Genomic DNA, 21,507 nt, shown 5'->3' on the forward strand with positions numbered 1-21,507 from the left:
GGAGGTGAGTTCCACATGGATGAGGAATGTGCTCAAGTTTGTGTCACCAGTTTATATGTAAAAAGACAAAAATTGGGGGTTATGTAAGAGGGCTGCACCCCTTCCTGATCTTCGTATTTGTGTCATTTCACAGAAACTGGCAATTACACCTGTGAGTTCTGTGGGAAGCAGTACAAGTACTACACTCCCTACCAGGAGCACGTGGCCCTGCACGCTCCCATCAGTGAGTATCTGCTGTTCCACTGCAGGCTCTGATCTACAGGGTTGTGCTGAACATGAGGGTGGCAGGAGAGAGATCATTCTTGTGGATCCTTCCACTGGAGCTGTGGGATTGCAGTGGGCAGGACATGGATCATGTGCTGCCCAGGGACTGTAAAGCTGAGCTGGGATCTCCTCTCACAGGGACGCTGTTAAGTCAGTCACCAACTTGTACCCCAGTCCATGCAATTCTACCCATGTTCCCTGGGGGTTTGAAGGTTTAGTTTGTTGTGTAACTGCAGTGATGCACAGAATTTGTAGGCTCCCCTAAATAATAACTGAATGTACATGTTAGGGAAGAAGCATCTTTCTTACGAGCTTCTAGGAGGTTATTTCAGACAATGAGTTAAAACTGGGTTTCAAAATCATGTACATGACCTCGTCAGCCTGCTACTAAATCACAGGCAAGAAACTATTTATTTCAGGGAGCTCCAGAAAAGGCAGTTCTTACTGCAGCCTGCACTATGGAGGGTGCCCTCCCCAGACAAAGGGGAGGTTTTAATGAACAATTCTGTAATTCAGTGCAAAATTTGAGTAAACTAGTTTAGAGAAATTCTTGCTACCTGCTGGCTTTGAATGCTCTAAAAGTATGCAGAGAAGTTCTTTACACCTGAACTTCCTGCTCCTTTCCCAGCATTGCCCTGGGCTTTGCTGTGAGCTGCGGTGGCTGTTCCTTGCCCGGTGTGTCCTGCTCCAGCGTTTGGGATGATGGAGAGGAGGGATGGGCTGAGCTCATGCCTCCAGCTGCCGCCAGCAGGGGGGGCGCGCGCGCCTCCCTCCCCAAATTCACCTTCCATCGGGATTTTAAGGGGTCCTAATTAGGCACCTTTGGGTTTGTGGGAACACAGTCCACCAGACTGTCACTTTTAAGGTTAGTCAAGGTTTGGTGTCTCTTGACAGCTCCCATGCAGGTTCTCTGAAGGTTGGAGATAGAGCAGGATCAGGGCAGAAGGGGCAGGGCACAAAATGCCTCTACCAGCAGCATCACCAAGTTGATCTCATTGTCTGCCATCTGCTGAAGGAGCTACCCCAGTAATGTGATTGCACACATACCAGTTATTCCTGAGCTTCCCTGCACCCCCAGGCTGCACCTCTTCGTTCAGGTGTTCTCAGTGCTCAGCAGGCCGTGGGTGACCAGCAGTGGGTCAGTCCCTGCCACAGCTGTGCCCTTGGGCACCCGGCTCTGGGCTCACTGGGGGCCCCGCAGAGAGCTCAGGAGCAGTGAGCTCTGAGGACTGGGCACTGGAGCTCTGCTCAGCTGTAGCAGGCTCTTGCCTTCCCAGTACTTCCCATTTCAAGGGGATTTATTGCCATGGATATCTTTCCACCCTCCCAGCCATCTGAAGCAATAGCTGAGCTGCTGGTTCCAGTCCAGGAGCTCCAGCAGAAAAGAAACCCACAGCAGTTGTTCTCTGGGAGGTGTTTCCCTGGGGTGGGCCCTGCAAAGGCCTCCACAGGCCCTGCCCCTCCCCTGGGCAGCTCAGGGGCCTGGCCCAATCTCCACTTTGTGGCTGCTGGGGGCCAGTTTTGGAGGAGGAGGAGGAGGAAGAGGAGGAGTGTTCTTTGGAACACTGGGGTTGAAACCATTCCTGCACCCTGGTTTCTGCTGTGAAAGAAAAGAAGCTGCCTCTAACTGCAGACTAAATCAGCAGCCAGAGATGTGCAGATGAGTTTCCAATGCTTTCAAATATCTCTATGAGGACACTTCAGATCAAGATAATATTTTCATAAGGTTTAACTCCTCCCCCATAATTTTTTCTTTTTCCTTTTTTTTTTAACCATGTTTTTTCCTCTCCTAGTTCCCATGGCCAGTAAGATTTATGATTTACAATCTCCCACAGGAGAGGGCACAGTGAGCTCCCAAAGCAGACTGGCCAGTACATTCCCCCACCTTTCAACTGCTCAGACTCTGCTCTTCCCAAAATCCAAGGTCTTGGGAGGCAGCTGACTTTTGGAAAGCACAACTGGCTTTTTTGGACCCTTGCAGTCAGAAGTAAAGCTGAGACTGTCTTTACCCTAGTCTTGTTCTTCTGGGTATAAGGCAAATGCTGAAAAATTGGTCGTAGTAGGATTGGTTAAGGAAACCCCTTCAGCATTTCCAAACCAGCTTTCTGAAGCTTGAGTGCAAGCTTCCCTTCCAGAACCTGTCCTTCTGGTTTTCTGTGATAATGGATAAAAAGTCATTGAAAGTGGGCTAAAACAAGGACTGAAATCCTGCAGGGTCAATAGGAATCTTGCAGGATAATTTTTGGTCAGTGCTGCTGCCTGGAGAAGAACTCTGCTGTGGGGTTCCCTGGAATTATTAATGCCAAATGTCTCCAAAGTTCACTTTTTTGAGTGTGGAGTAGTGGCTTTTTCATAAGCTTAGAACTGGGCTATGACTCTTTAAAAATACACATTTCTCTGCTGTTTCTGTCAACATATTCACTCTTTTGAAGAAGGGTGTCAGGGACTGTTTCCAGTACAAAAGTGGACTGTAGGCACAATCACTGTCCCAGTTTTAGAACTGTCTCTGAATGGAGGGGCATGGGGAGGGCTCAGAGATTTGTCTGTCCTCCCTCAGACTCTGACTGCTCTGTAAGGTGGGACTGACTGAACCACGTTTGCAGGTGGCTGGGCTGTTGGAATTGCTTGGAAAGATGGAGAGGGACTATTTGCCAAGGGTCTGGAGTGACAGGACAAGGAGGAATGGCTTCAAACTGCCACTGAGTAGGTTTAGATGGGATATTGAGAAGAAATCCTTCCCTGTGAGGGTGGGGAGGCCCTGGCACAGGTTGCCCAGAGAAGCTGTGGCTGCCCCATCCCTGGAAGTGTCCAAGGCCAGGTTGGACGGGCTTTAGAGCAACCTGGTCTAGTGGAAGGTGTCCCCCCATGGCAGGGGAATGGAATGAGTTGGACTTAAGGTCTTTTCCAACTCAAACCATTCTGGGATTCTGTGATGTGCTTGCAGTGCAGAGAAAACTTGGAGTGTTGGGGATGTGGACTAGCTGTAAATCCACCAGGAGAGGGATTTAGCTTTTAGTGGGATTTCCCAAATCCAGGCTTAGGAATGTGCACTCACCACATCCTTCTCTGGTACCTGCAGATAAGGCAACAGACTCCCAGGTCATGGAAGCATGTGTTGAGAGCACTAAACTCTCCACAGCTCTCCATGTTTTTTGTTTCCAGGATGAAAATCTAAAGTGATGTTAGGGCCCTGAGAGCATCAGTAGGTCCTGAAGGCCCTGAGTAGCCTCACAGGGCACCTGTGCCCAGTGTCACACTCCCTGTGCCAGCTCTGAGCCATCAGGCCCTGCCTGGGCTGCTTTGTAGGATTTTGGTCTCCAGCTCTGTTGTAGACGTGCCCATGCCTGGCTGTGCATCCCATGGGTCTGGGTCCCAACCCACAGATTGACTTCCCAGCTTGATGTCAACCCTGTCCCATCATTCTGGACCTCCCTGAGGATCACTGGTGTGTGTCTGGCCCTGGGTAACCTCACTAGAACTGATCCTGCTGCTGACCTGTGGATTGACTTCCCAACCTTACCACAGACTTGTGTCATTGCCATGAACTTCCTGAAGATCTGGTCCTGTTGTTGAAGCTGTCTGTCATCTCTGGTCCTTGCTCACCTCTCTCAGGGTCTGTGGGATGGGCCCTGGCTGTTGAAGACCCTTCCCTGCCAGCCCTGGGATCATTCTTGGCTCTGTAGGGGACAGACAGACCTACACCCACCCTGACACCTGAGATGCTCAAGAAAGTTCATCCAGCCTCTCTGCTCAATTCCTTTCCTTATTGTGAAGGACACTGGATATCATTTGTGTATCAAAAGTGCTTGAATGCAGTGTTTCAGGAGGGCAGCTGCTCTCATGGGTTTTCCCTTAGGGAAAGGGATCCTCTTTGATAGCACATGTGGTTTCCACACAGCTCCTGTCTAACCAAGAAAAAACAGCTCCAGATTCCATTTGCATGGTGCATCTTTGCTTCCTCGGTGAGGGAAATTATGAGTTATTCCCACTCTCTAATCCCACAGTGCCTTGGCAGCAGGCACTCCACCTGTTTGTGTGTATAAAGGCACACATTAAAAATTCTATAGGTTAGAGCAGAGGGGTTTTCCTGTGGAAAGACCTGTTTGCCATAGCAGAGGTGTCTGCTCAGAGTATTGAACTTCAGGCCATTGTTAAGGAATCACTTTCCATCATATTCAGTAGAGAGAGTGTTTTTCTCCACAGGTGATGGTATAATTTCATCTGAACCATCCAAATGGCTTCTTACCCATCCTGGCAAGATCTTTCTGAACAAATGCTATACACAAATTATTAGCCAGAATTTTTGCCTGGAAAAAGTCATGTTACTGAGATAATCTGATCTCTGATGTGGTGGTGCATTGTGGCAGTGAGTGGATTTATGTGTGCCACATTTTCTCCTTGCTGCCACAGCTTGCCATTCACAGGGCTTGAAGGTCTTCCCAAAACCAGGAAAGCCAGGAGGGACCACTGTGATCTCTGGACTGCCCAGAGAAACACATTCTGTAGGATTGCCTTGATTTAACTGCTCATAGATAAGTTTTAGAGAGAAATCTAATCTTGCTGTTGAGTGACAGAAAATACAGCAATCTCTTAAGGTAATTATTGTGATGCATTATTACCCTCACTAAACTGAGCCTGAAAATATCCAACTGTAGCTTTCAGACACCAGGTCCTATTTATAACTTTGTCTTCTTGGTGAAGGAGGACTAAGTTACCAAATTTCTGGCCTTTGCAGACCCTTGCACAGCCTGCTCTCAGGTCACTAATCTCCCAGTGAAGCCAAAGGACTGACCTGTGTTTCTGTTGTAAGCTCTGCTGCTCTTGTCCTTCATTTATCCTCCTGTCTTCTGCCCTGACTGTTCTCCAGTGAGTTCCCCACCCTCGTGCAGGGCAGGGCCCAGCACTGGCTCCTGGAGGAGCCGAGAGCTCCCACTGTGTCCCCAACGCCCTTGGAAGGTGCCCCAGTTCACACCCAAAGAGGACCTCTGTCATTTCAGCCCCAGCATCACCCTGGGAGCTCCTCTGCAGCCACCCTGACTGAGCACAGCAGTGAACAAGCTTCTTCCTGCTGCCAAGGTGGAGTCCCCCCATCTTTTCAGCATCACCTGGATCATGTGAATCCTTGAGCACATCGTGTGCCACTCTCAGAGCTGCAGCACAGAGCCCTCAGTGACTTGAGATCATGCAGTGAGAATCACTCTCTACATCACTCTTCTCCTTCTCCACCTTCCACTGGGACATGTCTCAGCTGCTTTCCAAGAAAGTTTAAAAAGCTCCAGAGCAGCAGTTATGAGATTGTCTGCCCACAGTGTTCTCTCCAGTCTTGCTGTGTAGCTGCAGATTTTGAGGCAGGAGGTTTTTGTGGCCATTCAGCAACTCAATATTTTTATTTTTAGAAATATCTTGGCCTTTTTGTGAGCCTGAGGCAGATGACTTTTCAAGAGCAGAGCAGAGGAGCTGCATGATGGTCTCTACCTGTGTTGCTCAGTTTTCAGAGGGAATTTGTCATCTGATGAGCATTTTTTTCCCAATGAACTATTATCATCCTCCAGACTGCTAGAACTAATATTCCTTTGTCTCTCTTGCATTGCTGGCTCAAACTCTCTCTGCCTGGTGTCAGATGGAGAAGCCTTCTCTCTGGGGTCTCAGTTTGAAGACATACTATTTGTTTAAGTTGGGAAGAAAAAGAAGACATTTTGGAGGTCATCACAGCATTGAGACTCTTGTCTTCAGGTCTCAGAGAGCAGTGTCTGGGCTGCAGAGGATGTACAATGGTGCTCTTTGTTTCTGACACTGAAGAGTTGGCTGAGTGCTGTTTCCCTTGGTATGGATGGAGAATAAAGCAGCAATTGGTGGGAATGGTCCTCATGGGAAACCAGATGACACATAAGAAGGAAATTTTCATATCTGACTACATTTTTGCTGGCAGCAACTGGAGGAGGATTATCCATGGAAAATGAAAGGAAGTATAGGGAGCAAAACAAGCCTCCTGCCTATTCAGCTGGCCAGAGAGCAAGCAGAGGAGAAGTATCCTGACCTAAACTATGAGAAAACCCAGTGCAGGATCTCCTAGAGAACAACAGAAATGTCAGCCTAGATCTGTGTGTCAGAGCAAGTGAAACGAAATACCTGGAGTTACAAACCCCTCTGGATGTACACACCCCCACTCCCCAGTGCTGCTGAGGGGAGGATGAGAGGGATCACATTTGAGGTCTGTAATGTCTCCTGGGATTTTTGAAGTGAGCATCCAGTCTCAGTCTGAGGAACTTTTCTCCTCCCCTGTTTCAGAGTCAGGCTGTTGTGCTGCCATGGCATTCCATGACAGCTGCTCCACGTGGATAGGTATTCCTCAGTTACACTCTGTAGGATGGGCAGGTGCTGGTGTGGTCCATCCACCTTTAGGCATCCTACAGTGTCACTCTGTAGAAATTACTGAGTGAAATTAGGGAGATTGGGCTGTGGGTTAAAAAACTGTGGGTTAAAACCTTGTTTCTTAGTGATTCTTCATGACAGATGGTTGGAGTGAGACATGGGCTCCAGGAGTCGTATCCAAATTTCCATAGAAGAAGCCACTGAGGAATGAAGGTGTTTCTTAGATAATTTCTCCATTTTTGTAATTGGTTTTTTAATCCACGTGGCCCAGGCAAAGGGCTATTCTCCTGAAGGTTTTTTCACATGACTTTTGGCATTGAAAATTCCTGGTGATCCTCACTGTGCATTGCAGAGACCAAAATGGAGATGCATTCAAAGAACATATCCCAGTAATACTGAGAATTTCTCCACATGTCACCAGTACTGATCTGGAGATGGGGACCAAAAAGCCTTTACTCACTCTGCCTCCTAATTCCATTTCATTCCCAACAGCCCCTTTTCCTTTGTAATTGGTTGAAGAGACAAGGAATGTAGCTGGAGATCGCTAGGATTTATGCAAGGCTCGAGGAATAAAGATGTAAACTTCTCTCTGCTCAGAACCCTGAGTGTCACTTTAGAAACCTGCTCTCAAAATCAAATACCTAGAAATGGAGGCAGAGCTGCAGGTTCACCCGGCCAGGCCGTGGCAATCCAACAGTGCTCCTGGATGGATGGGGTGATTCCTGCTGGAGGAGGAATGGGTTGGTCACATGGCAGGTAAAGGTGTGGAAGGGAGTTAACAAGCTTCAATAATCACCCTGGGGTGAGTGGGGAAAGCAGTGCTGTTCTGTGGGATCAGTGCTGTTCTGTGGGATCAGAGCTGTTCCCTGGGATCAGTGCTGTTCTGTGGGATCAGTGCTGTTTCCTGGGATCAGTGCTGTTCCCTGGGATCAGTGCTGTTTCCTGGGATCAGTGCTGTTCCCTGGGATCAGTGCTGTTCCCTGGGATCAGTGCTGTTCCCTGGGATCAGAGCTGTTCCCTGGGATCAGTGCTGTTCCCTGGGATCAGTGCTGTTCTGTGGGATCAGTGCTGTTTCCTGGGATCAGAGCTGTTCCCTGGGATCAATGCTGTTCCCTGGGATCAGAGCTGTTCCCTGGGATCAGAGCTGTTCCGTGGATCCGCGGTGGCTGTAGTGCCCATGCGGGGATGGCTGAGCGTGGCTGTTGCGCAGCAGCTCCGGCAGGCCCAGCTCTGGGAGCTCACTGGCTGTGCAGGCACTAGTTCTGATGTTCATATCCAGAGTTCTCTCGATCTCCACTCTTCGTGGCAGTGAAGACCCAGACGAGCCAGTCCAGCAAAAAATCTCCGGCGTCCCTAAACCGCTGTTCCGGCCTCCTGCACCGCACCCCCTCCGGGGTCCCGCCCGCCTCCCAGTCCCAGATGTTCCGCACTCCAAACTCTGGATCCCCAGGAAGCAAGGCCATCACAGGTACCAATTGCCTTTCTACCATCAACTTTCTTAACTGCTTAGTGTCCAGTCCTGCCCTGGGTTGGCTTTTGACCCTCACTGGACTCAGTCTGCTCCATCCATGACTGTCCCAGAAAAACTGCTCCCAGAAGCCCTTGAATGGATTAGATCCTTTGGCACATTATAAATAAAAATTTACCTCAGCAGTAGATCTTTGTAACCTCTTCCCAGTGAGAAGTTGGTTCTGTTGAGCATTGTGGTAATCACAAGGTTTTAAAAGACCTTGTTTCAAATCCTGGCGTCACAAACTGAGGGGAGCTTCCTGACAAGGATTGGTGTGATGGCTTGTCAGGAATGGGGATTTTTGTTTGGTTTTCAGCACTGTTTGGCATTTAGTGTTTGTTTCCCTCAAGGTGATGTTTCCAGGGCTATGTCCATGCCTTTGGAAGTGAAATGGAGTACAGGTGTTTTCCCAGTGCTCCACTCCCCAGGAAACTCCGAGAGATAAACTGAGCAGAAAAGTCAATGTCACAGAACCGTTACAGAAGCGTCAGAAAGCTCAGGTTGGGACTGATCCTCCCATTGTCTGTATCCTCCTTCTAAACAAGATCAAACCTTTTAAAAAAAACGTATTAAAAGAAAGCAAAGTATTAAAAGAAGCAACTAAAAAATAACAGTTAATAAATAGGGTGTGAGACATAATGTGACATGCAGGCAGCTGGGAAGCACTCTCCTAAATCTGTGGGATTGATGGATATGCATTCCAACTGCATGCAGCAGAAGGGCTGGTCAATTAGTTCGTGTTTAGATGCCCCTGAAATGTCTGGCAAGGGCAGATGCTGAGTACAGGGGTGGCTGTGCTGGGAGAGGATGCAATAGTGAACAAGGGGGGGTTGTTAGATACGACACACATCCACAGCTGCCGGAGCTTGCTGAGAGACCTGTCTTTTTACAGCTTGTGAATCCTGGGATTCCATATTGTTACTGCACCTCTTAGACATGGATATGATGTTTTTACTAATTTGAGGTCCGTCCAGTTCAACCAAGTCAGGAGTTAAAGCTGACAAACCTTTTTCATTATTTACTTAAACTTGCAACAACTTTTTCCAGTTTCATGTGTCACAAAAGTGGAAAAACAGGGAGCCCTCTTGGGCCAGAGGTCAGTCATCTGAGCAGAAACTGGGAGGTGTTTTTTGTAAGAGCACTCTTTTCCCCCCACTGCTCTAATGAAAAGTGGGTCAGAACACTGGGAATAAACTCGGAGCTGTTCTCTTCCTTTCCGGGGGAAGGAATCGTCTATGCTTGAGCCTGGTAGATGGATCTTCACAAACTAATCCTAGTCTGGGGTCCCACCCCATCTGTCATTTCCATGGGGTCTTTCATGTCTGTGTCTTGTACAAATGCAGTCTGAGGGCTTCTGGAATTCCTGGTGCAAAGGCATTGCGTGTAACCCCTGCCAGGAAGAATCTCCAGAAGGGGTGCCTTCTGAGTGCTGTGGTTAGAGACATTCCACATGGGCCTGGATAACTCCAGAGATAGGGAGGTACCACTCCCCTGCCAGGGCTTGCACAGACCCTTGGTAGAGTGGCACTGACTTGGTCTGTACAGATCAGTTTGCTTTGCACACAGAAGGTTCAGATACAAGGAGAAAGAGAGAGCAGGTGGGAGCTGCCCTCTCCTGTGTGGGAAGGACACAGTAAGATCAGTAAGACCAAGCAGTTTTTTATTGCCAGACTTAGGGGGGAAAAAAAGGCCAGGGAATGAGGGCAAAACCACCACGCAAATTTTTTCCAAGCATTTTTGGAGACCTCCAACTCACTTCCAATTGTGACGTAAGCCAGGATTTGAACCTGGGTCTCTTGAGGGGGTGGGTTGACCCAAACCATTTTGTCATGGTCTCTTTTTCCACTGTGCCATCTGATTTTAAGGCCTCTCATTTCTATTATTTATCTCTCAAGTAGGGTGCATAGATAATGTCTCCATTTCCTTTGCAGTCCTGTTTTGTGTGTTTCTGTTTTAATTCATTTGATTACCAGGTTTTTCTGTTCTCCTGAATTTTAGGAGTTAGGAATGTAGTAGATTGAGAGTTTGAGAATCCTGCTCAGGACTTGGAAGGGTCCACTGGCGATTGGCTAGGCCAAAATCTGTGGGCTGGGACCTTCTTGCAGTTCAGGTTTTTGGTAACCTCACCAGCCCTACAGTGTATGAGCCACACTGCAGCACTGGGAGCCTGCAGGAGCTGGGGCCTCTGGGGAAGTCCTGGCAGCTGTTGTGACCACTCCATGGTCTGCAGAAATCCAGACTGAAATCATGGTCTGATACGAGTTTTCAACAGTCCCCATCACTCTGAATGAAGCACAGTCTGCAGGCTGAGAGCCCAGCAGAGCTGGGCCGTGTCCACGTGTCATTGGGTGACAGGGAAGGGTCAGTCCAGCACAGACCACACACAGTAGTTTGGCCAGTTAACATTTTTTTTTATTTCTAGTTTATCCTTTGAGTCACTACAGTAAATCCATTTGCCCAGATACTGCAAACCCTGTGAAGTGAGGCAAGACCTCACACTGTTTGTAGTGTTGAACTTGTGCTGAGGGACACCAGCTTGAGCAGGATGGGATCACTGACCTGCACTGTGCAGTGATGTGTCAGGACACTGTGGGCACTGCCAGGGTCAGGAGACACCTCTGCCCACGGGAAGAGGTCTCCCAGCACAGTTCCTGGGAAGCTGCCCTGTGCAGTGTGTGGAGCAGGTGCCCTGCCAGGAGCAAGGCCTGGCACCACACTCAGGGGAGCAGGGCCTGCCTGCTGGGCCCCAGGGAGACTGCAGGAGTCAGGGCACTGTTGGGAAGCACAAAGGGTCAGAGGATGTTCCATAGCTTTTCCAGACATGGTGGGCAGGCTCTGAGACAGCCCTCCAGGCCTCCACTGGAATGTTTCCAGGAGGGTGTTTAGGAAGGGAATGCAGGTGACTGGGAAGCACAGGGAGAGCTGGCATCGTGCCTCTGTAGGTGACACTTTGGTGTTGTGGTGAGGTCCTCATTAGTGTGCAGATCTGGTCACCTGTGCCAGAGGCTTTAAGAGCTGCTCGTTGCCTTAAGGAAGAGTAAGATCAGGGTTGGGTTTTTTTGCAGGGGAGGAAACCATGACCTTTCTGGTTCAGTCAGGACTGGTGTTCATGGGCTCCCTAAGAGCCAATCCAGGTCACCTCAGCCAGAAGGCATTCAAGAAAAATACCTACCTGTTATGCCTTCCCTGAATCTGTTCCATTTGCCTCCAAAACGAGGTATTTGGCCTTTCTGCTGTATTCAGGGTATGTGATTATGTGGCACAGGAGCATGTCATCTTGCCTTCTGTCTGCATGGTTCTGCATCCAGTGTTGACCAGTCACCATCCCTGCTTTGTTCTCCACACAGCAGAAAGTGCTTTCAGCAGAAGAGTGGAAGGCAAAGCACAAAACAACTTTGAAGAAACAAACAGCAATTGCCAGAATTCCAGTGGTAAGTGAGTTCACCCCCTCCTGCTCTTGCTACCACGTTCCTCTCCAAGCAGGAATCAGCTGTGCTCAGTGATTGTTGATGTATTTGGGGCACTTTGGTTAAGCTCACAGGCAGCCAGCCCTCCTGGGGTTAGTGCCTTTTCTCCCTCCTCCCCAGGCTCCTGGCATTCCAAACCTGTTAAAAAGGTGATATGGGAATCCTGCTCCCAAGGACTGGGTACTTTAGCATAGATTTTTCAGCAGGGAGCAAAGATGTGGAGGAAGGATGGATGGAGATGCAGCACTGCTCATGCTGTGTCCGTGTGTCAGTGCAGTCCTGGTGAAACAAAGCCAGCAACAAGCAAGAGAAGCTGAGCTGAGCACTGAGTGATGCTCAGTGCATGTTACAAGGGTGCTGAGTGTGGCAGTTTATTTACATGTCACTGTAACCAGCATCCAGCTGTTTGTGGGTTCACTGCATGGAGGTCACAGCGTACCAGATGTGGGACCAAAATACATCTGCTAGAAGGAATGAAAATTTACTCCACTTCTGGAGTTTCTTTTCATTTTAAGTCCAAGTGGTAGTAACTGAACATAACCACTGGTCTAGACAATTTTGTTTAGGTACACTGTTGACAGAGTTTTCTCTACAAGACTTTTATTCTTCCTGTGTATTGCCCTGCCTTCCAGTGGGCCACTGCAATTCTCTTGTGCTCCCTAATTGGAGCATGACAAACCAGATGAAATGTAATTTTGGCATCTTGGTGCAGAGATAAATAAGGTGCTGACAGAAAAGCCCGTTCTCCCTCCATTCCCCATCCAAGAGTACCAAAATGTGGTGTTTTCACTGCCTCTGGCTGGAATGGAGCTGGTTACAGGTCTGTTGGGGGGGTTGTATCTGCCTCTGAAGCAAATAAGACACTTTCTGGAGCATGCTGAAAAGGAAAGACATGGTGTTGGAAAACGCCCTCGTGGTAGCAGAGTGGATGATGGTGAATGGGGAAAAAAGTTGTTTGTTACTGAAATACTGCGTGTTATGTTTTGGGGAATAATCCTGTACTAATCCAAGCATTCACCACAATTACAGCTGGTCATTCGGGGACAGAAAAACCTAAAGAAAAGAGGTGTAAGCAGAACCCATCAGGTGAGCTCGTCTCTGTGTTTCAGGCCCTTGTACCCATTAGTCCTGTTCCACCTGGGGAGCTGCAGGGGCTGTTGTCAGGCAGCCCAGCCTGGCTGTCAGACACGGCTCAGAGCACTGTAGTTCACTGACTGCCAGAGCCAGCAGCCTGGTTTGCTGCCCTGAACGTGCCCCTGGGCTCTCAGCAGCTCTGCTCCTCGTGTCTTGTCTTCTGTGGGTACTAGGAGTGGTTTGAAGGGTTTCAAAGCCTTGAAGTGCACACCTTAAAATGCCAGTATACCATTTGGGTCCCTGACTCCTCTGGGGCCCTTTGAAAGCAGCAGTCTGAGATTGTACCTTTTTTATTCCTGTAAATTTTACCTTTTTTATTCCTGTGAAGCCCTGTACAGCCTACAGGGCAAGGGCAAAAACATCTTCCTTCCTATCAAACAGCTCATCCCTAGAGCCAAGAAAGCTGCATTGTAAAACCTTCTGGCTGCAAACCTCTTTTTAAATTTGGGAGGAGATGAACGTGTAGCATGGGAGGGGGTCCAGGAACCACTGACAAGAAGCACACACGGGGAGTGGCTGTATTTAGTCCAAAACTTGAGTTCTGTCTGAACTATTAAATACTGACCCACTGTTGCTGTGACACATCTCCCAGACTCTCCCTGGCATCTCCTTGTACCAGCTCACATCACGCTCATCCTTCTCAATCTGTTTTTATCCAAACTGCAACATTTAAAGCACAGGAGTAAAAGCTCACAGTAAAAACCCAAACGAAGCCAGAAATTCTTACAAACAGTAGAGTTTCATGGGATTTGCTGGTGTTCTTTCATTGTAAGGAGTGTTTCTGTTTGCACCACATGCAGTGTCAGTTTGTTTTAGTGGCTCAGTCTAGGGCCTGGCAGGCTGCAGGGGAGTTACAAGGTGCTCACCTTATCTTTTGTTTGAGCCAGGAAACCTGAGGAACTCGAGTGAGCTGCTCAGGACTGGTTTGAGAGGAGTTGGGCTCTAGTTAGAAGCAGTACCTTTCTGCATTAAGCAGCTGACACACTCCTCAAAGCCAGGCATGGGGATGCATAAACTTTTTCCCCTTTCCCTTCCTTTATCCTGCATCCCCTTTTCTTCCCTAACCCTGTTTTCTCTTTGCCTCCATTTTTGTGCTGCTTGCTGTGTGTCCCATTCATTGCTCTTTTCCAGCTCTTGCTCCAAGCCATTTCTCTTCTTTTATTCCTTCACATTGTCAGGAGTCAGTCCAAGTGGTTTCATTGACAGCAGCCTGGGTGAGCATGACCAGTTACTGAGAGTGTCACTGGTGATCAGAGAGGCCCTGGAAAGCTCTCAGGCATCCGTGTGCTCAGGTGTCCAGGCAGGGCTCTCAGTAACTGCCTTTTGGAAGAGCTGGTGTGTCTTTGCCTCCCCATTTTCCTTCTTTCTATGGCTATGTTTCAGTGGGGGCACAAACACCACATGGCTCAGTGTCACGTGTGGGACGTGAACTCTGGGGTAATTCTGGCACTATTGGCCTGTCCTCCCTTGAGCCCCATCCAGCAGGGAAGCAGCTGGGGATAACGTGGTGGGGAATGACAGAAGGATGGACACTTCCGTCCTCCCACTCCCATCTGCTGCTTGTCACCACACTGCTGCTGCTGTAAGGAACAGTCACCAGGTTTGGGAGGTAAATGTAGGTCCCAGCTGAGCAGCCCGAGCTGTGTGAGTTGGCCTTGTTAAATGCATCATTGCACTCGCTCTCTGTGGATGTGAATTGTGCGTTGCAGGCTCAGGTAAAGAGATGTCAAAGGGAGCAGTAGGAGGTTTTTAGGCCACCCAGCTGGGGACATTCTGCTCTTTCCCCATGTCATCATCCTGACTGCAGGGCCACAGACCCCTTCATGTCTGGCATGAGGGGGGAAGATGAGCAGAGCAGGAAGGTAAGCATCTAAAACCACCTAAAACAGACTTGGATGCAGTGCTGTTGGGAGTCCTGGGGGAGAATAAGACAACTAGAATGGAAAACATTGGATTTCAGATGTCTCTCCCCTGTGCACAACGCTAGTCCTTGTCACAGTGAATGCAGGTACCTGATATCCTTGTCTGAGTGCCCTGGCATCCTACTGCCCATAAAACAGCAGTTGTGTTTGCATGGCAAACTCTGCTTTGTGGCTGGTTTGAGTCTCCTCCAGTAGCAGGTTTGTCTCCCAGCAGGGTGGGATGGAGCCATGGAGTGGATGGAGAAGGACTCTTCAGCTGTCGTCCATGATGTGATTGGGGAGTATCATTTGTATTCATGGAAAAGAGTCTCCACAGCCCCTTAAACTTCTTTTTGATGAAACCTGGAAGTTTCACAGTGCTTTAAAAATAGGATCCTGCTAAGATGTTCTAGTTACTCGCTTGTGCCGCCTCGAGCGCGCAGGCAGCAAAGGTCCCAAGTCACATGAAGCTTCTGTTTACCCACTGCTGAACTAAGGTCCAGAAAACAGTGCCACGACCTGATCCTGAAACATGGAATTATCCCACTGGGATGTAGAAGTTGTTATTCAGTGAGGTGCCATAAAAATGCTTTCAAGGAAACCCTCCGTGGTGGGGGTCATTTTGCTGAGTCTTGACACATGCTGGGGTTTTCTGGACTAAATTCTCAAGAGGCCAAACAATATTTTCAAGGCCAACCTGTGTAATGCTCTTCTGCAAAAGCCAGTGACGATCAGCCTGAGCTTGGGAAGGGAAAACCGTGGAAAGGGGCAAAGCTGAGTGTTGTGTTCCACAGTGAAGATCCCTGCTGGGCCCTGCACTGGTGCACTCTGGAACCACACAGCTCCCAGGCTTTGGGATCTCCCTGTTGTCTCATCTTCTGTCTGGCTTCAGGAAACCTCAGGGGCAATGACCATCTCTACCTTTAGTGTTTACAACCTAATCCATCTTAATCTGTTGTTTTGGACACTATGGATGACTCCATTGTCAAATAAAAGCCAAGAGGGATTAAGAAAATTGTGAGAATTCAAAAGGAAAAATAAAAGCAAAAGGGAGAAAAAAAGCTCTTTAGTTTCGACACCTTAAAATACAGCCATCAAAGGAAAAATCTAATTGAAATTGTCAGGGTTTGTTGAAGTCTAAACTTGCTCGATGTTATGAATGTGAAAGAGAACAGTTAAAATTATGTAGGGAATTGGGAAATATTTTGAACTTTCGAAGTTGATTTAAGCTGTATAAATATGTCTCAATTTCATCTGCTGCATTAGGGAACTATTACTGTCAGAATTTCCAGTGCAACAAATTTTAACATTTACAGTTTTTAAAATGTCAACACTTCTCATTCCTATTTGCACAGGGAAGCTTTGCTTTCCAGCACTGTTTATTCCAGACTGGAGAGAGGGTCAAGGGAAGTATCTTCTTTTTTTGAATCAGTTTGTGCCAAGCTGAGGTGAGATTGAGAGCAAAAAAAAAAATTTATTTCCTCCTTTCGATTTAGAGTAGAAATTCTTGGAAAAGCCTGAGAATTGCCAGTTCACAGGATTTAAAGGACATCGAACTAAATTTTAAACATGCATTCAGTTGGATTTTCAGAAATGACAAACTTGTTGGTCTGTCATTACTCTACAACATATTCCTAATTCCCATCAGTTGCAGCATTGAACTATTTCAAGCAAAAGGATAATTAAAATGTCTCATTCACCACTTGCCACATAAAACCAGTATGTTTAGCCTGTGTTAGGCAGGATGTGTAGTTCTTTCTTGCTTAGCAGCTGAGCAGAACTAACCTTTAGTTTTATGGGAAGCAGCAAAGAGACAGAGTGTGAATCAGCTTTAAACTCATGATTAAATCTCCTGAAGCTCAGTTTGGGGGTGCTGGGAGCAGACCTGAGTCCCCCCCACAGCTCCTGGTGCAGCACCATGAGTTCAGGTCCTGCTCTTGCCCTGCAGTGCCAGGTCCCCCAGTGCCCCTGGGTGCATGGCCAGACTGAGATACTCAGCAGTGGTTCCTGCCAAATTCCTGTCCAAAAAAGCTGTTTTGCATTGGCAGTGAAGGTGGTCATGGGGCCCATGTGGGAGGAGCTGGCTTAGGAGTGTTGCAAACACTGAGATCTTCCTCCTTGCCTGCTGTGGCCATACATCCCCTTCTGCTTGTTCTCTGCTCTCCAGTGCTCACACAGCCCATCTGGTGGGATTTCTGCTGGAGGACATGACTTTTAGGTTAGGATTTTTGGTGGGTAAGGGCAGCTTTGGGGTTTGGCCTTAATAATTCTTGATTCTTGATCACAGTGTGATGTTAGCACAGCCTGTTTCTCTGCCTCTGGGGCACACCCAGCTGCCTTACAGGGTCTGTCAGCTGGGCCTGAGCACAAATACAACTCACATTACAGTGGTTCATCTCCTGGTAAATCTCCTTCTCATCCAGTAGCTGGTTTGTGACTTCCATGGAGTTGGGAGGTCCAAAGACCGAGTTTGAGGAGTAAGGAAATGGGAGGGAGTTGTTCTGTGAGCTCCTACAGTTGTGCAGGGAAAAAGGGAATGCTGATGACAAGTGAAGGGGGAACACAATTGCACAAATACATAGAGCTGAATTTTCAAAGCAGCCTGAAAGGGCTGTGCCCAGAAGAAGGGTCACCATCTGAGTGAGAATGAGAGTAACCCAGGGAGAGGCTTCAGTCGAGAAAGTGTCGCTTTGCTCAGTTGCATAAGTAAGTCATTGTGTCCACTGGGCATTTGTATGGAATGAGGTTCCCAGGAATGAACTGTTTATTTTTGGTGCCACACTCATTTAAGCTGTTCCAGACTTGTCATGTTGAGCAGGCAGCTTGTAGACAGGAAGAAAGATATGTGGGTTAAAATAACCACTCAGCAGCCAGTCTCTGCGGGTGATATCCTGCCAATTGCTCAAGAGCCCTGGACACCAGGAAAGACATGAGGCAATGCATATGAAAGCACTGAGGCAATGAGCAGTCAGCAGAACTGGGACAGCCAGGCATAGCAGCTGGATTGCAGTCTGCAAGTACAGATCCTGGGCTGGGCTGGGGCTGGGCAGGACGTGGCCAAAAGAGTCGCTGAGAGAACAAAGTATGGGCAGAAAAATGTGAACTATCAATTTTGCCTGGAGAATCTATGGAGTGAAAGATTAGCAAATCCCCAGTGCAAGGTGATTTATCATTAATCATTCAAATTTTGTGACTGTTCCCTGGATAGGTGGCTTTAGTGGAAGTGACCGTGCTGTGGCAGGGACATGACTGTGCATGGAATAAAAAATGTTCCATAATAAATTTAAAGACCAGAAAAATCCCAACAGTTTCCTCACACACAATAGCATTGTATCAAGTGCCTGAACTCCTTTTTCAGACTGACAGTGGTTTTCCTGTGTGTAGGAAGCCAAGCATAACAAGGAGACTGCGTTAGCACTTCTGACTGGAGAGCAGCCAGAGATGATGTTCAGAATTCCTTGTGGTGTTTTAAGTGGTGAATGCCAGTGCTGTGGGCTGTGTGCCTGCTCCAGATCAGGTTCACTTCTAGGGAGACAGTAAAGTACTGTGGTTTGCCCCTCAAATGCTTTTGTGCAGCTGGGCTGCTGAAAGAGCCCTTTAGTGCCTGGGGCCAGGGGACAGTGCAGTTCAGAGAATCCATGTGGTCACTGAGTGAGGACAGCACTTCCCAGAGCAGACACCAAGAGCACAAACAGCGAGAACGGTGCCTAGAGGAGCCTGCCCTGTGCCCTGTGCTCAGCAGGACCAGATTAGGAACTTGTTTCAGTGAAGATCTTGTCCAGGTACAGACCTCCCCAGTGGCACTCGGTGCAGTACAGGTGACAGCACTGTGTGAAGTGATCAGCAGTGTTCCATATCCAGGCAGTGCCTTCCATGCATCCCCTTCCACAGCACTATCTACTCATGTCTTTACCAAGCATCATTGATGTCTTCATCTTCATTCCTCACTGGCTGGCCCTGCCAGCTGGAGCCCTGTTCAGCAGCTCATGTCCTCAACACAAGGGGTTATGTAGCATGAAGGCTCACTGTGTTTGACCCGTGCAGTTAATGAGGCCAGTTCTCCTTCCAAGCAAACGAGGCCGAGTCTGTCAGAGAGCCCCGAGAGCTCATGGATGTGTCAGTTCACAGCTTCAGACCTGGGACCATTCTGTAAATGCTCTGAAGCAATGACTGAATAATGTTAAATACAGTGATGATTCCTTCCTTTCTGCAGGGGTCTGACACTAAAGGACCTCACTTGAGAACTGTAGGAAACTGGTCTGAGGTGCTGAGAACCACTGGTCCTGTTCCAGAGCACTGTGGAATGGATGTAAACAGCCCCTGATTGCCCAAGGGCTCATTAAGCATCCAGGTTTCCATTCCTTTCAGAGAGGCAGCTTGCAAGGTGTGCATGGAAATGTGCTTTCTCAGCCTGAAGTAACTGCACTGCTTAGGAACTCTCTGCTTTGGCATCCAGAGGGGCTGAAACACCCTGGTATTCCCTGGTATTCCTCACAAGCTTCAGTTTGAGGAAGCCACACAGTGAATCTGGGAATTTGCACCTGGAGCGCCAAAGAAAGCATTTGTAAAGGGTTTCTTGCCCCCTTGGCTTTTACTCTGTGGGCTTCCCCACATGACTGTTTCCATTACTGTAGCATAGCGTGTGTGTTAAAATCTCTGGATGTTTGAAAGTGGGAAGGAAAGATGCAGAATCCTGGCCATGAAAAACTCAACAAGACAGGGAGAGAAAATTCCCAACTGGACATGTCGGATTTTGTGATAAATGGAGCCACCCATCCTACCCCAGTTAACTCTGGAAGTGCAGAGTGTGGATAAGGATCAGGGAGCAGATAGAGCTGTGCAGCTTGCAGTGAGGTCTCTGCCAGTCTCAATATTTAGATCTCTTTCTTTTTTTGCAAAAACCACAAGTCCCCTGATTTCAAATACTTTCTCGCTTTTACAAAAGTAAGTGTGATGGGTGTCTGTGGGGCACAAAGGCAGGACTGCCCTCCCCACAGCCCTGCTGCCCTGCCCTCTTGGCATTTTTCATCAAGAAATGGGTTTTTTTATTATGAGTCCAGGTGTCAAAGAACAAAATGCTCTGTGGGTCTGGTTTGAGTTTAAATGCAGCAGAAATCCTTCAGGGTGTTTCTGTGCAGTATGGGGCTGTTAGACCACTTCTTTACAGCCATCAGGGTTTTTTGTGAAATATGCCAATAATACGTGTTCTGAGAACAAGATTTGAAAATGAGCCCATATTTAAGTTACATATACACACAGAAAAACTAGTCATCATGTCTCAGCTCAATAAACACCTGTGCAGAGCCAATTCCCTTTGGCCTGGGAGCACGGATGAGGAACAGAAACCCAGTGGGGATCAGGCAGGAGGGGAAGGAGAGCAGATCTGGCATGGGCAGGCATAGGTGGTCTCTGCTGGAGATTCTGCCCTATGTTCTTGATGTTTTCAGCAGGTGGAGCTTCTTCCTTTGCCTTCCATTGTGTTTACTTCCTGCTTGATTTGTGTCGGGATTTTCGGGTTGATACTGTTTGCACCAACCTGGTAATCCAGGCCAGTCCTGAGTGCTGCACCCTGAGCATGGTCACAGTGAGAGAGGATGTGTGTTCTTCTTCCACTCACAAACCTGAGAGAGAATGGAGAGCTTTATTCAGAACAGGAAGGTTCATGTGGGAAGAGAAATCCAGTTAGTGCCAACACGTTTGATGAGGGTGGTGCATTCGGGACTCCCCTTTTTAGAGCTTCAGAGCACCCTGTTACCCAACACCTCTTACTGAGCTGGCTGGAAGTGACAGAAGTTCTGCTTTCAAGAAACTTCCACTGATTTTTGGGTGTGATGGCATTTTTAGGAGCCTGCTACTGGTTCTACTGTCTTGTTTCATGGGTTTGTGTTGAAGGGCTGGGAAGATGCAGTTACAGTGTTGGCAGAGCTAAAGCCTGTGCAAACCTTGGGTGAGAATGCTGAGAATTTTCTCTCACAGTCCTTCTGCATTTGTTTTTCATCAAGTTGTGGACAGAAGTGTTGAAATGTGGGTCTTTTCTGTTGAGGAAAGAGCTGCCTGGGGCTCTCCCTGAGCTGCTGCTGGGTGTCACTGGGTGTCACTCCAAGCACCTCAGGGCACTTTTTCTTCAAACTTTCTGTTAAAGCTCTCAACTTGTGTTCTCTTCTGGCCTCAGACCAGGCTCTGCTATTTTCCCTGGCTTAGATGTGGCAATGAGAGTTAACATGGGAATTAGAGTGATTTATTTAACCTAAGCACAAGTGCTAGTTTCCCTCTGCCTTGGCTCACACAGCTGCTACCTTGCTCTGGGGCCTTGCTCGCTGCGTGTACGTAAAGCACTAATAAAAGTGTCTAATAACAGCCCTGGGGAAAGAGGTTTTAAATTGTGCAACCAAATGTGAGCATCAGTTCTGTGTGGCTCAGGAGACTGAAGAGGTTTCAGCAGCTGCTGGTGCTTTAGATTTCTGTGGAGGTGTTTTCAGAGAGGACCTGAGCAGCCAGTAAGGGTGACATGGTGGCACGTCTTGTCAGAGCAGAGAGGGGCCTGCCTTGCAGAGGAGGTGGTTTTTTGGGAAGGATGCTTTGGGGGAGAAGCTTTGTGCTCAACAGCCAACACCCAGCCAAATGCCACTTTTGGGGGAGGAATCTCTGTGGTGCTTGACAGGAGACCGGATGCCATTGCTTGGGGCTGCTGCAATGCTGGAGTTCAGGCAAATTACCAGGGGCAGTTCCAGGTGCCCTGGGATGGGGGGTTGCAGTTCCAAAGGCACTGCTTGCTCACAGCAGATTTTCTTTGCTGTCCACTGCACAATCCTTCTGCATTGTGGGAAAAGTCAGGAATAAGAGTCAGACTTCTCTGAAA

At 48.2% G+C, this 21,507-nt stretch overlaps 2 protein-coding genes across 3 annotated transcripts in view; both read left to right on the forward strand.

Annotated features, from left to right (window-relative positions):
• LOC103759691 (zinc finger protein 618) overlaps nucleotides 1-11,807 on the forward strand; it is a 66,098-nt gene extending 54,291 nt beyond the window's left edge. Inside the window, exons 8-11 of the mRNA XM_029960616.1 lie at nucleotides 134-223; nucleotides 7,916-8,104; nucleotides 11,494-11,577; nucleotides 11,734-11,807. Coding sequence (XP_029816476.1) covers nucleotides 134-223; nucleotides 7,916-8,104; nucleotides 11,494-11,577; nucleotides 11,734-11,807 — 437 coding nt within the window. The remainder of the gene's footprint in view (nucleotides 1-133; nucleotides 224-7,915; nucleotides 8,105-11,493; nucleotides 11,578-11,733) is intronic.
• Nucleotides 11,808-12,647: 840 nt separating this feature from the next.
• ZNF618 (zinc finger protein 618) overlaps nucleotides 12,648-21,507 on the forward strand; it is a 29,772-nt gene continuing 20,912 nt past the window's right edge. Inside the window, exon 1 of one of the 2 annotated variants that reach the window (XM_025895267.2) lies at nucleotides 12,648-12,699. The gene's annotated coding sequence lies outside the window, so the exon portion shown is untranslated. The remainder of the gene's footprint in view (nucleotides 12,700-21,507) is intronic. The other variant, XM_025895268.2, reaches the window with a different exon arrangement.

This window comes from Manacus vitellinus, unplaced genomic scaffold (assembly GCF_001715985.3).
Source record: "Manacus vitellinus isolate BGI_N305 unplaced genomic scaffold, ASM171598v3 scaffold_27_pilon, whole genome shotgun sequence".
NCBI classification, from domain to species: Eukaryota; Metazoa; Chordata; class Aves; order Passeriformes; family Pipridae; genus Manacus; species Manacus vitellinus.